Source organism: Pteropus alecto, unplaced genomic scaffold (assembly GCF_000325575.1).
Source record: "Pteropus alecto unplaced genomic scaffold, ASM32557v1 scaffold204, whole genome shotgun sequence".
Lineage (NCBI taxonomy): Eukaryota > Metazoa > Chordata > Mammalia > Chiroptera > Pteropodidae > Pteropus > Pteropus alecto.
The window spans coordinates 1,420,973-1,434,035 of NW_006435766.1; the positions used below are offsets into that span (position 1 = coordinate 1,420,973).

The window sequence follows — 13,063 nt, forward strand, 5'->3', positions numbered from 1 at the left end:
GTTGCAATTAGTATAAATCTCAAAAATGCTTATTTAACATAGCCTTTAATAACCCTCACCTTCCCCTGCAACCTCACCTATCTCCCCTCTCCCAGTTGCTCACTGCATACCAGCAATACTAATTCCCTCTGGATCCATAAACAATTCAACCTTTTTTCTACTTCGGGCTGTCGTACAAGCTGCTCCCTCTGCCTAGAGTCCTCTGACCCCTGCTGTTCCCAAATCTGTCTCCTTCTTATCCAGTGAAGTCCAGACCACCTGCCTCCTCCTCAGAGATGTCCTTTCGACCAGATGAAAGTATCACCCCCACCCTCCCACCTATTTCCTATCATATCCCAGACTTGCTTCCATCACAGTCTATTCTTCTCACTGCAAGGAAAGCTCTGGGATATCAGAGAACTACTACTACCCCCATACATCCTGAACACCTCCAGCTGTTTCTCAAATATGTTAGGGAATGAAAAGCATTTCTTGAATGAGTATCAGAAGGACGGACTGAATGAAGGAATGAGTGAATCCATAAGATCTGCCTAACCTTTCCCAAACAAATGCTATAATTTTAGTTTGATATTGGAACAAGGGGCATCAATAAATGTGAATTGTGGTAAAATTATAATGACACTAAGCTCTTGACCTCTTAATAAAGTAATATAAGAAGACATAATAATCTGACAAAATGAAAGTTAAAATCCACATATTTTACGAGCTAAACTAGCTTCCTTCCCTAACCTCAACCAATAAATAAAATGTTTGTCATTCAGCTCCAGGCAGTAACCCAAAGAAGTAAAAAAGATCTCTAAGTCTGGGAAACATATTTGGGTCTCTCTATTTTTTAAAATGAGGACACTACCATTTATCTTGCAGGATTCATATAAAGCTGTGACCATATCCTGCTATACTGTGTAGCACACAAGGTTGAAAAAAATTTTAGTTACTATATTAACGGATTTATGCTGAAATTACAGGATGATCAAAGAGTACAGAATCACTTCTTTCCCTCTCCCTTTCCTATAAAATCCAGGAGAAAAAAAAAATCTGCTTCTTTCTACATGATTTCTATCCTCTATGAATAAATGTGTGAATGAATGAATGGCATAATCTTTTTTATCATTTAAAATTACTTCTCTAAAATTATTAAGAAAATATTGAAGAAGAACCCCACAGTCACCTACCCTCCTTTTTTTTCTTTGCATGATAATGCTTTATTATATACATGGAAAGTTAGATTTTCGATGTTTCACTCAAGATATGAGACAAAGGAAAACTGAAGCTAAACATTTTTAAAGATGCAATTTATTGTAAAGCAGCTTTTAGTGGCCTTTATTCTGGAGCACTTGTTTTGAAATATGCTGTTTTTCTAGAGAACTATCATTGTTGAAAAGGTAATATTTTAAAACTGTAAACCAGGCCTACCTTTTCCCCCCCGGCTTTACTGAAATACAATTGACATGTAACACGGTGTAACTTTAAGATGTGTAATGTGTTGATCTGACACACTGATGTATTGCAAAATGATTACAACCACAGTATTAGCTACCACCTGCATCATATCACAGAATTATCATTTCTTTTTTGCGGTGAGAACATTTAAGATCTACTCTCTTAGAAACTTTTAAGCATATTATTTTTTAATTAAGTTTATTGGGGTAACATTGGTTAATGCAATTATATAATTTTCAGGTGTACATTATCATTTGACATCTGTATATTCTATTGTGTGTTTACCACCAAAAGTCCAGTTTCCTTCAGATACCATATATTTGATTCCCTTTACCCATTTCACCCTCTCTCTACCCCACTATATTTGACCCCATTTAATCTTCTACCTACCTCCTCCTTCCCCTCACCCTCTGGTAACCACTAGTTATAATCTATGTCCATGAGTTAAGCATATTATTAACCATAATCACTATGCTGTATATTAGGTCTCCAGAACTTATTCATCTTAAGTTTGTATCCTTTGACTATCATCTCCTGTTTTCTCTCACCTCCCAGCCACCATTCTAGTCTGCTCCTATGAATTCGATGTTTTTAGATTTCACAAATGAGATCATACAGTATTTATCTTTCTCCGACTTATTTCACTTTGCATAATACCCCCAAGGATATCCCATGTTGTCACAAGTAGCAGGATGTCCTTTTTTAAGCCTGAATATCAGTATTCCATTGTGTACACACACACACACACACACACAGCACAACTTCTTTACCCATTCATCTACTGATGGACATATAGGCTTTTTCTGTACATTGACTACTGTGAATAATGTTGCAATAAACATGGGGATGCAGCTATCTCTTTGAGACAGTGATGTCATTTCCTTTAGATATATACCCAGAAGTGGGACTGCTGGATCATATGGTAGTTCTATTTTTAATTTTTTGAGTAATGTTCATACTGTTTCCCATAATGGCTATAACAATTTACATTCCTACCAATAGTGCAGTAGGGTTCCCTTTCCTCACATTCTCACCAACACTTGTTATCTCTTGTTTTTGATGACAGTCATTTTAAGTATGTGAGATAAAACCTTACTGTGGCTGTGATTTGTACTTCCTTGATAAACAAAGTGATGTTGAGCACCTTTTCCCGTACCTATCGACCATCTGTGTGTCTTCTTTAGAGAAATGTCTATTCAGGTCCTTTGCCCATTTTTTTAATCAGGTTTGGTTTTGTTTTGCTATTGCGCTGTTCTGAGATCCTTATATCTTTTGGATATTAATTCCTTAACAGATATATAGTTTTCAAATATTTTCTCCCATTCTGTAGGTTGCCTTTTCATTTTGTTGATGGTTTCCTTTGCCGAGCAGAAGCTTTTTAATTTGATGTAGTTCCACTTGGTTGTTTTTGCTTTTGTTGCCCTTGCTTTTGGTATCAAATCTTTGTTTTTGTTTTTTTGTTTTGTTGTGTCTCTTAACGATACAGTTCCTGTTGTCTCCTAAATACTAAAAATCAAAACTGAGATCTTTGCTTCTCTTCCAGTTCACATGAATACATATATTGATAGTACACGGGCAATTCTCAAATTGTGTGGATGCAGAAAACAAATAATTTATTTCTTCCGGCAATATTTCTGAGCACTCATTATGTACCAAGCTCTCTTCAAATTGAGAGAAATGTAAAAGTAAGCAAATAAATAATTATAGAACCTCATTTTATAAAACAAATACCTAAGAAAGCCTGGCTGGTTTGTTTTTAAATCATTAGAGACTAGTATTAAAAAGAATGAATAGTCAACCTAATTCAGTGATGACAGTGGTACTGACAGTAACCAACAATGATTACAGCAATTATCATTTACAGGGACCTTATTTTTGCCAAGCACAAAGCTAAAACCTTAACACAAATACTCAGGTCTAAATTTAAATTTAAATTTAACACAATCTTATAAGGTAGGGTACAATCGTTATTCCTCATTCAGAGATGGGAAAACTAAAGTTAGAAAGATTGAGTAATTTGCCAAAGTAAGGACATAGCGGCGCCAGGACTCAAACACAGGCAGCATGGCTTCCAATCTCCCCACACGAGATGCCCACCGCTGACGAAGCAACATGAAAGCAAAGTGCAGCAAACCAGGAAACAAGCTCAAGCCAACACTTAAATTGATAACTGAAAGAGTAAGAGACTCTGTCCCTCATGTCTCCTAAACAAGCAAAGTCTTGACTGCTTTCCCCGGGAAGGCTGGTGACCAGCCGATACTGCGCAGGCTATCCCCAACTTCGAAACTCCTATTAGCTTACAAGGAGCCTCGCCTCTCAGTATGCTCATGGAGGAGACTGAGCCCTCTTCTCTATTTCCTCCCACTAACACGCCTCACCACCACACCTCTGTGATACCCGGCCCTGCACTCCCAGCCCACTCACCCACAAATTGATGAGCTGTGGGCAAACCAGTACCTGTAAAATGTTTAAATGTTGAAAAATAATCTCTTTGAATTAATTAATTGGCCATTTAGTGCTCTACTTGGTATTTAATTTAAATATTTTCTTTAGAGCCTGACTAAAATAAATCCATTAAGGAAGAAATTAATTGAATTATCTAGTTGATGAAGTCTATTTATACAAGTTATTTCAATTCCAGGTTATCAAACTCTTTTAATCATTCCTTCCCTATGCCAATTCATATCAAAGTTAAAAAAAAAGTTTCTATTGAAGCTATATTTAGAACTGCCTAATGCTTTCTTCATATTGGAATTAGGCAAACATAGTATTATGGAGAAATTTTAAAATGGAAAGTGAGAAAAAAATCCCCAGTTAATCAGACACTCCACTTTCAAAGATAACTATCAACGCTTTTCAGTCTGTTCTTCAAAATTTTTCCAATGTACATATTTCTACTAAAATTAGACCATTAATTTTTAACAAATTTATAGCTAATTTGTGAATTTATCTGTGCTTCAATTCCAAACATCCAACTGCCTAAGTTACACCTCCATGCCACCTAAATTCTGAAGTCAAGACTGAATCCCTGATGTACCACCCTGTCCCAAATCTAGCCACCTGGCTTGGTGAATAGCCACCCATCACATTTTACCTATTAAATCATTCTCAAATCTACCTACTCCCCACCACCATCTCCACCTAGTCCAACCTCCATCAATCTCACACCACCTACTACAAAACCTGCTAACTGGCCTTCCTCCATCCGTTCTGCCTCTTGCCCACTCATTCTTCACACTGCAGCTGGGGTATATTCCTCAAAAGTAAATCTGATCATCTAACACCCCTTACTTTTCAATTAGCTGTACTTCAGATTTCGGCTTGATCATTTTTTTTTTTCCCCAGGCAAATCTTGCTTCACCTTGAGCTTGGTCAATACACTCTTACAACTTTCATAGGACCATTCATTTTCTTCTGCTAATAATTCCACATTTAATTTCTGTGGTTGTTTAATTCTGATTCTCATGACTGATCATAAGGCCCAAGGAAGCAAGAACCATGTCTATCTTTATTCAACACTGTGTAATAGCACAAAGCATAATGCCTAGCACATAACTGGTACTCAGTAAACAGGTTAAATTAACTAAAGTTACTAAAAATAAGATGAAAGTCTTATTATCTTTCAAAGGAAATTATTACAAGTGCTGTCTTTTAAATTACTATTCAGCCACTGGGTTTGAAAAAATCGCTTCTTAACCTTTATCCAAGAGTGTGAGAGGCAACTAGCTTTGGTTCAATATTGAGGTTTTACTTCATCTATTCCATTTATCTCAATCTCAAATATTCATCAAAAGACAGTGGAATATATACTTACACATATAGAACTTACTCCTTTTGATTAAGACATTTCACAAGTATTCCATTCACTGGAATGTTTTTCTATAAATAGGTTTTATGGTGGGCTATACTTTCAGAAAGCATTGCTTCTTTAAAATGTACATTTCCTCAAGACTGAAAGGTGAAGATGTCTATCTATATTAAAGGCCCAGAGTCTGAGGCTACATCCATTTCACTTAAAGAGAAGGCAAGGAATAGAGATTCTATGAGTAACCTACCTGCTGAGTAAAAACCAATAGGCTGGTCACCATGAAACACCCTAGGCAGACATATTTCATTCTAACTTATGGAAATTAAGCCAGAATTTGCCCAAAGGAAAAAACTCACTGTAAACTGTTTTTACTAAACCATTCTAAGGGGTTTTACAGCCTAATGCACATGAGTTCTACAATCATTTTAAATTTGGAAAAAGTAAGTATATGATGCCAAGCCCTAAGAGAAATTATATACATCCCTGGGAGCCCCATTCTGCAACCCATTCTCTTTTGCATGTAAAACATTTAACTTAATTTCACATGTTTAGTAATAACTAAAATAATCTATTTGAAATGAGAACACCTTATTTCAGTTATCATTGCTTTTCACTAACACAATTTACTTGAATCCATAAGTGTGAACTACATGTAACACATGTAAGTCTTCCCTCATTCAATATGTTTGTGTGTTTTGTTTTTACAAGCTCAATAGTTCTAAGGATTACAATAAGTAATCTTAACAAATTAGTATCCTTGACAATAACGTATAAATTGGGCACTGATACATTAATTTTCCTATGGCTCTTTTCTGTCTTTCACAACATACTCTAGTTGGGTCATTTTTGTTGTTTTGTTGTTTTGTTTTGTGTGTTTGTTTTATTGAGATATAACTGATATAAAATTTAGTTGATTTTAGAATCTTATATATTTCAGGGCTAAAGATAATTGGGCATCTTTGAAAATTCTATCTACCAAAAAAGTACCTCTTCGTGAAACTCCAGTTTATATTAGTAAGAATATACTTTAAAAAAAAATAAAATGGCTTCATATTCTGCATATGGACCAAGTCCTCAGCCAAAAATTAGGTCCCAAAAGGAATGGGGGTAAAGGAAGTTAGCCCAGGAATTCCCCCACCCACTCCTACCCTCCAGGATATGGTCATTCTAAAAATAATTGACTCCATGCTACAATTTAGTGTTTTAGTCTTGATAACAAAGGAATTTAAATCTCAAAACTTTCTCTTATCAGGCAAATACATGGTCATGAATTAAATAAAGAGAAAAATAGAGCCTTTAAAGAAATTTAAATTAGATTTGTGTCAATTATAAACTGTTAACTCTTACTGTAATTTTAGCAGTAATCCATTCCTTAACAGACCAGAGTTTTTAATGTTTTATGAACTCATTTCGGAATCACCGAATAAATTCACTTTAATGATCCTTATTCCAGATACAAAAAAAAAACGCATTCTACATTCTCATCTACAAATGTACAGACTATGACTGTCTCCAGTGTAAAAACAACACAGTGCTTCTCTCCACATGATCAATAACTAGGGCACAGAATCTCTAACACCTTCATTAAAGTTCATAGGTACGTATGTTTTCCACAAGTAAGCAGGATACACTCGAACCATCGCCTTTGCTAGACACTGATTATTTTTTTATGACTTGCTGGCGAAACAAATAATGATTTATGTATAGGAAATAAAAAAATAACATCTAAAAAAGTAGAAAATAACCAACTTTTCAAATTAAAGCATGTTCTTTACAAAACTTCTGCCATGCATGTATTTCCAAAGCAAACTGTATTACCACCCATTTTAGAAATACTAATATAAAATGTCTGACAGGGCAGTAATATTATTAACACTGGAGGCCCAAAAACTACATCAGTTTATAAATTAGAACCTATCAACGAGGAGAATGATGAAAAAATGTGATAAAATGCCTCTGTGCTAGCTTTAACCCAATATATGGAACTACTGCTTGCCCATAATTCCAACAAGTTTCTTTTTCTCAATATTCTTCTGAGGACTCTGGCCAGACTGTCCCCCAGCCAATACTGGGCTCTTTCCAACAAAAGCAGCCAAAAGTCTCCATGATATTCCTTTATGGTGCCTGTGCCCCAGTCCACACATACAAATCCTTCAAAAAGAGTTTTAATTGCTATTCCATTCAACTCTGCCTCCACAAAGAGCAAGAAACAAATAGTGGAAGATATTTCACAAGGTCATCACCAAAATAAAATAAGTATGACATCATTCTAGGTCAAAACAAAATTACACCCCACTATAACAAAGAAAAATACTTGATATCACTTCTTAAATCATCTTCAGAACCAAAAACATGAATAAGACTCTGACATGTGTAGGAAAAGGGCTTTCTTCTTGCCCATCATCCACACAAAAGTGCGCTTCTCCATAACTCTCCGTTCTTGGTCAGTTGTGCCTGAATCTTTATTCATGCTCTCACAATCAATCCCAGAGGCTGACATGCAGATGGAAGTGAATGCCAAGTACTTTTATTCTGTAATCTATTTGGAAGTTTCTAAATTGATTGTAGCACACAGAGGCAAAGATGGTAGTACCTGAGACCCACTGAGAACTGAGGGAAGACTCACAGAAATTATAAATAATAAATCATGAAGCCCATACTAAAAGAAAGTCACACAAAATACAGTTCAGCACTTACGGAAGCTCACAGAGACTAAGGCATGGCAGCTGTTGTAAATGGTGCTAGCAATAACCTGAAAACCATTTCAGTGTTTCATAATTTGTGAAATTATGATACGTAAAATGTGAACTGAGAAAACTGTGAATAAGATGCTAAGAATAAATGAAACACCATGACAACATGTGCACTCTGATTCTCTCTTCCCTTCCTAGAAAGCAACAATGTAGAGAAGGGACAAGCAAACATTTTTATGCCCAAAGTAGATCTAGAATATTCTATATTTTAGAAAATCAAACCTACCCCAAGAACTCGAGACAACCCATACTCGAATTTGTTCATAACATTTTGAACAAATTCGAGTAAACCCTGGTCACTGGAACTGTATAGATACTACAAGAAAATTTTCTCAGTGTTGTGCATGAAGCTAATAATTAAAGGATAATGAGCAAAATTATGCTTAATTAAGCATTTCAATTTTCTTTGGTTAGCATGTGAATTATTGCTTCTGAATCCTACATTTATTAAATATAATTTTTCATAATTTTACAAAGTCACAGTGACCAAGTATAAAATCTGCACCCTTGAGAGAATTTTCTCCATCACAGACACTGATGGCAGGGCCATTAAATCCACATTTCAAAGTTCAGTGAGCCCCAGTGCCACCTGGAGGATTATAAATGCAGATGCCCAGGCCTGGCTCACAGAGATCCTATCTCCCTAGACTGGGTATCTGCACTTTAAACAAGTGCCCAGGGGTTTTTCATAAAATACAACTTTTTTTAGACAAATTTTATTGTTTCTGAGAGCTGTAATGTTTTTTCTTTTAACCTAAAATCAAAACAGTTATCAAGATCTTTACTCAGAGTAGCTGCCAAAAATAGTTTAAAACACTGCAGGATAAGATCCGAATCAAATTTCAGAGCCATGGAAAAAGGCCAAGCAAGTGATCACACACATTCTCTCAGTTTGAATAATGCATCCAACAATACCTGTGTATTTGGATGTTGCAATTTTGTATTATTCATTATTTTTTTACAGTGACAACATAAAATGAATTATTTAATCTAGGAAGTGCATTCACAAGAATTCTAATTAACATATTTTTTAAGTATTTCTGGGTAGATAAAATAATGATTCAAAAATATATCAGTCTGTGGTACATTGTATTCTCTAGCATTTTTCTACTCGGAAAATAAAATTAAAATGTATGCTATAAAACTGTCTAAAATCTTAATTCACTTATTGATACTTAAAACATTTTTCTCAGGTTAAAGGAATTAACTTGCATAGGAAATAAAATATTCTAGAAAAAATATTCATCATCAAATTTGCACAAGAATACAAAATCTAAAATACAATTTAGTAACCTAAGACTTTAATATGCAGCTATTTTCGAAGATCATACAGTTTGCCTCATCCTTAGCTTTTTGTGTGTGTGTGCGATCTAATTGTGTTAAAGCAGACTGTATTTTCCATTGCTGATTAAAAAAATTATCCCAAAGATCTAAAGAAGAACATCAACCACCTTAACCTAATTGATCTTTACAGAATCTTGAATCCAATGACTGCAGGATACACATTATTTTCAAGTACATTTGGAACATCCACCAAAAATGCTGTTTTCTAGGCCATGATTTAGTCTCGGTACATTTCGAAAAAATTTTTTAAATCATACTGCTGTATATCTGCATCTTAATTTTCTCCTACTCCCAGTATGAACTCTGTTTAGAGTGTGCATGTTCACTGCAGAAGCAGGGAAGAAGGATGAAAAAGAGGAAACGATAATTCATAAACTTTAAGGGATATGGCATGGTGCTGAATGTGATGAGTCCATTCTGCTCAGCGTTCTCAGGAGCACTGGTTACAGCCCCACCAATCTTTCTCATACAACCACCCAACATCCACAGCAGATCATTCCAAGCAATACAGCAAAGCTGGATATATCTCAGAGGCAATTTTATATACTGGTTCTTATTCCCTCTACTAAAGGGCACAAAGTGAAAATGTAAATTAGGATGGCACCAACTTGAGGGAAATCCACATCTACACACCATCAAAACGGAAACACAGGTGGAAAGACAGGCATGCTCGTCACTGCTGCTTTAAGCTCAGAGATTCCAATGATGAAAGTAATAGACAACCGCCTCAGCTTTCTCCATAGTAATCTAAGTGCCAAAACAAGTGCAAAAGTGCAATAGACTAGATTCATAAAACAAAATATATGCAGCTATGTTGGCATGTATGAATAAAGATTTTGGTGACTGATATAAAGCTATGGTTAATGGACACGGAAATATATTTGTAATCAACTCAAAGTAAAAAGCAGGCTATCATTCAATCCTTTTTATTTGAAAGATAAAATGTGTCTGCCTGTATCTGAAGAAAGGTCAGGATGCAAAGTTCACTTATATTCCAACAGTGGCGAGCTTTGGGCAGCGAAGGAATTACAAGTGATTACGTCCTCTTTTATATGTTTATTTTTTCTCATAAGGAGCTATTTTATTTTTATAGAAGGAAAAAAACAAAAGAAGGAAGGAAGAGGTAGGTTAAAGAGGAAAATATTAAAAGATCGATACAACATTAGTTCATGTCTTACTAATATTATGGCTAGCAAAGGGCACCCATTTAAATCCTTCACAAATATCTGCAGTTGCCTTAAGCTCTGGAGCTCAACTGCACAATAAACTGTCTATAAGTCTCTAGATGGTATTCTTCATGTGGACTGCAGGAAAGGAGCATGAGATTCACCTTTTCTCGGCTCACTGAAAAGCCCAAAACAGATAAATGGCACCAAGAGAAATAGCAGTGTTTGATAAATGGGCAGAAGAGTTCTGCATTTTTGACACAATGTGCTCCTGGCTGACAGTAGCCACTAGGGACAAACCCCAACATGGTAGGTGCTAGTGAATCAAACATCTCTGAATGTACACAATATTTGATACTTAAAACTTTTCATCTTTCTTAAGATTTCAAGAAAACATACAGGACATCTGCCAATTCTGAAGCAGGCACCATGCTAACGTGGTACAGGAGGAAACGAGACAACAGCACGCTCACCCGCTCATAGCCAAGTGCAAGAGCGCAAGGAGGATGAGACAAAGGGCCTGTCAGGAGAGCGCTCCCCAGCAGGACCAGGGCACAGATGGTTGTATGGTCTTCCAACCCCATGATGTAACCTCGGTGGTCTAACCTACCTTGTGCTACTACACGGCCTTGATGACACAATTGTGTACGCTGCTGTGAGCCCGTCTATAATTTTGTTACGAGTCGACACAAAGAGATTGTGGGCAAAGCCTGCTCTCAATTCTCATCACCTGTTACCATAAAGAATTTGCTGACTTCTGTATGCAGGACCAAATATCCTACCACAGATTCTTAAAATATTGAGCCATTCCTCCCCATCCCCTACTCTCCCCCTCAAAGAGTGCAGACAAAAGGGTGGGTACAAGTTAACGCTGAAGTGCCTGTGGGCGGTCACAGACTACATTAAAGATGGCATTCCAGTAAAAGCACCCTGAGAGCAACATGGAGAAAAGGATGGCTTTCTGAGAGTCCTGCACACAAGGGAGATATCTGGGGTGCACGCTGGCTTTGAATCGCACGGGCCAGCTGCTGGGATGGGCCAACGTGGGGATCAGAACTCAGATACCTGTAGATTGTACATTGAAACAAAGCAATCATAATGACAGACCTGAGTTGTCAGGAAAGATGTTATGTTTGGTTAAAACAAGGCGGGGAAATAGCACAAAAACCTTTTTAAGATATTTCCATTTAAAAAGCTGTAATTTTAAAATGCTAAAACTTAGCACTGAGTGCCAGGTATCAAGAAAAGCATTTACACCCTAGGGTTCAGGACAGTAAAGGTTCTCAATACTTATTATAAAACAAACATAGCATATAAGTGGCCCAAATGTTCTGTAAAGTGTGTGTGTCTAAAACAGGAAGGAAAGTATTCCCACCTACCCACTCCCTCCCCAGTCTTCACAAAATGCACTCAGGGCAGCTTCCCCTAGACTTGAACTCACTCTGTCTTTATCATCTGCTACATCACAGAGAATGTCATCGAGATCCAGTATTCCTCCATCTCCATGTTCCAGTCGATGCACCTGTATCCAGTAGCTTGGATCCTGTGCAAAAGAATGCAGACATCAAAAACAGCCGGTTAGCATCACTGAAAGGAAACACAACAATTTTAACTGCAATAACTCCCTGCCATAAAAAGGAATTGACCCCATCAACAATACTGCAATTGATGGGAAATTCAAGTTGCTCCCTATCTCTGCTGTTGAGTCAGTTTTCCTTTTATGATGGAGTCACTCTTACATACATTTTCCTTTTGCTCAGATGCTGATACACTATTATGACAGAAGAATGACAGAGGAAGTGCAGAAACCAGCAAAATGCACTGCATCAGAAATATCGATTTCTCTAAAGTATGTTGGGTTTCCAATTGTCCACCTCTCAATCCAATCCACGGAAATATTCTAATAAGCAAGCAAAACACAGTGTATACCTGAAAAACTAATGTCACAGCCTATCTGAATAAAAGAAGTTTACATAGCGGGTTGCTCAGAGTACTCCCTAATAACAGGCCTGAATACATGACACAGAATAATTTGGACAAGACCATAAGTGAACAAAGCAAGCTCAGAACCATGTGTATGGTTTGAGCCTGTTTTTGTGAAGACAAAATTACATACACTTTTACATGTACATATAAAAATATCCAAAAAAATACACACCAAAATTTGCAGTGGTTCTCTCTGAAAAGTGAGATTAGAAGTAAATGACTTCATTTTAAATTTTGTACACTGCATGGGTTTGTATTGTGTCCATGTGTACATACACACACACTGTAAGAAACACCATGTTTTAAAATTGTTTGGTGAGAACACAGTTGTTATTAAACTTCTACAATCATTCTCACTGTATACTCAAATGAAAATATACTAAATTGTACCTTTTGCCATTAGCTACTGAATTATCCACAACACAGAATTACTAATAAAATGTTCAATTCAAGTTAACAGTCCTTTTTTCCAATCGAAACAGTGTTGTTAAGTACAGTTCTTTCTTAAAGGAAAGGTTGGGAGAGAGGAGGCGGAAGATTAATGACAGTTAAATACAGATTCCTGG

At 36.4% G+C, this 13,063-nt stretch overlaps 1 protein-coding gene across 1 annotated transcript in view; it reads right to left on the minus strand.

Annotated features, from left to right (window-relative positions):
* The window catches only part of PARD3 (par-3 family cell polarity regulator), a gene marked incomplete at its 5' end in the record, with an annotated part of 511,767 nt that extends 499,704 nt beyond the window's left edge, over nucleotides 1-12,063 (minus strand). The window contains one exon of the mRNA XM_025046412.1: nucleotides 11,953-12,063. Coding sequence (XP_024902180.1) covers nucleotides 11,953-12,063 — 111 coding nt within the window. The remainder of the gene's footprint in view (nucleotides 1-11,952) is intronic.
* Between the last annotated feature and the right edge of the window lie 1,000 nt (nucleotides 12,064-13,063).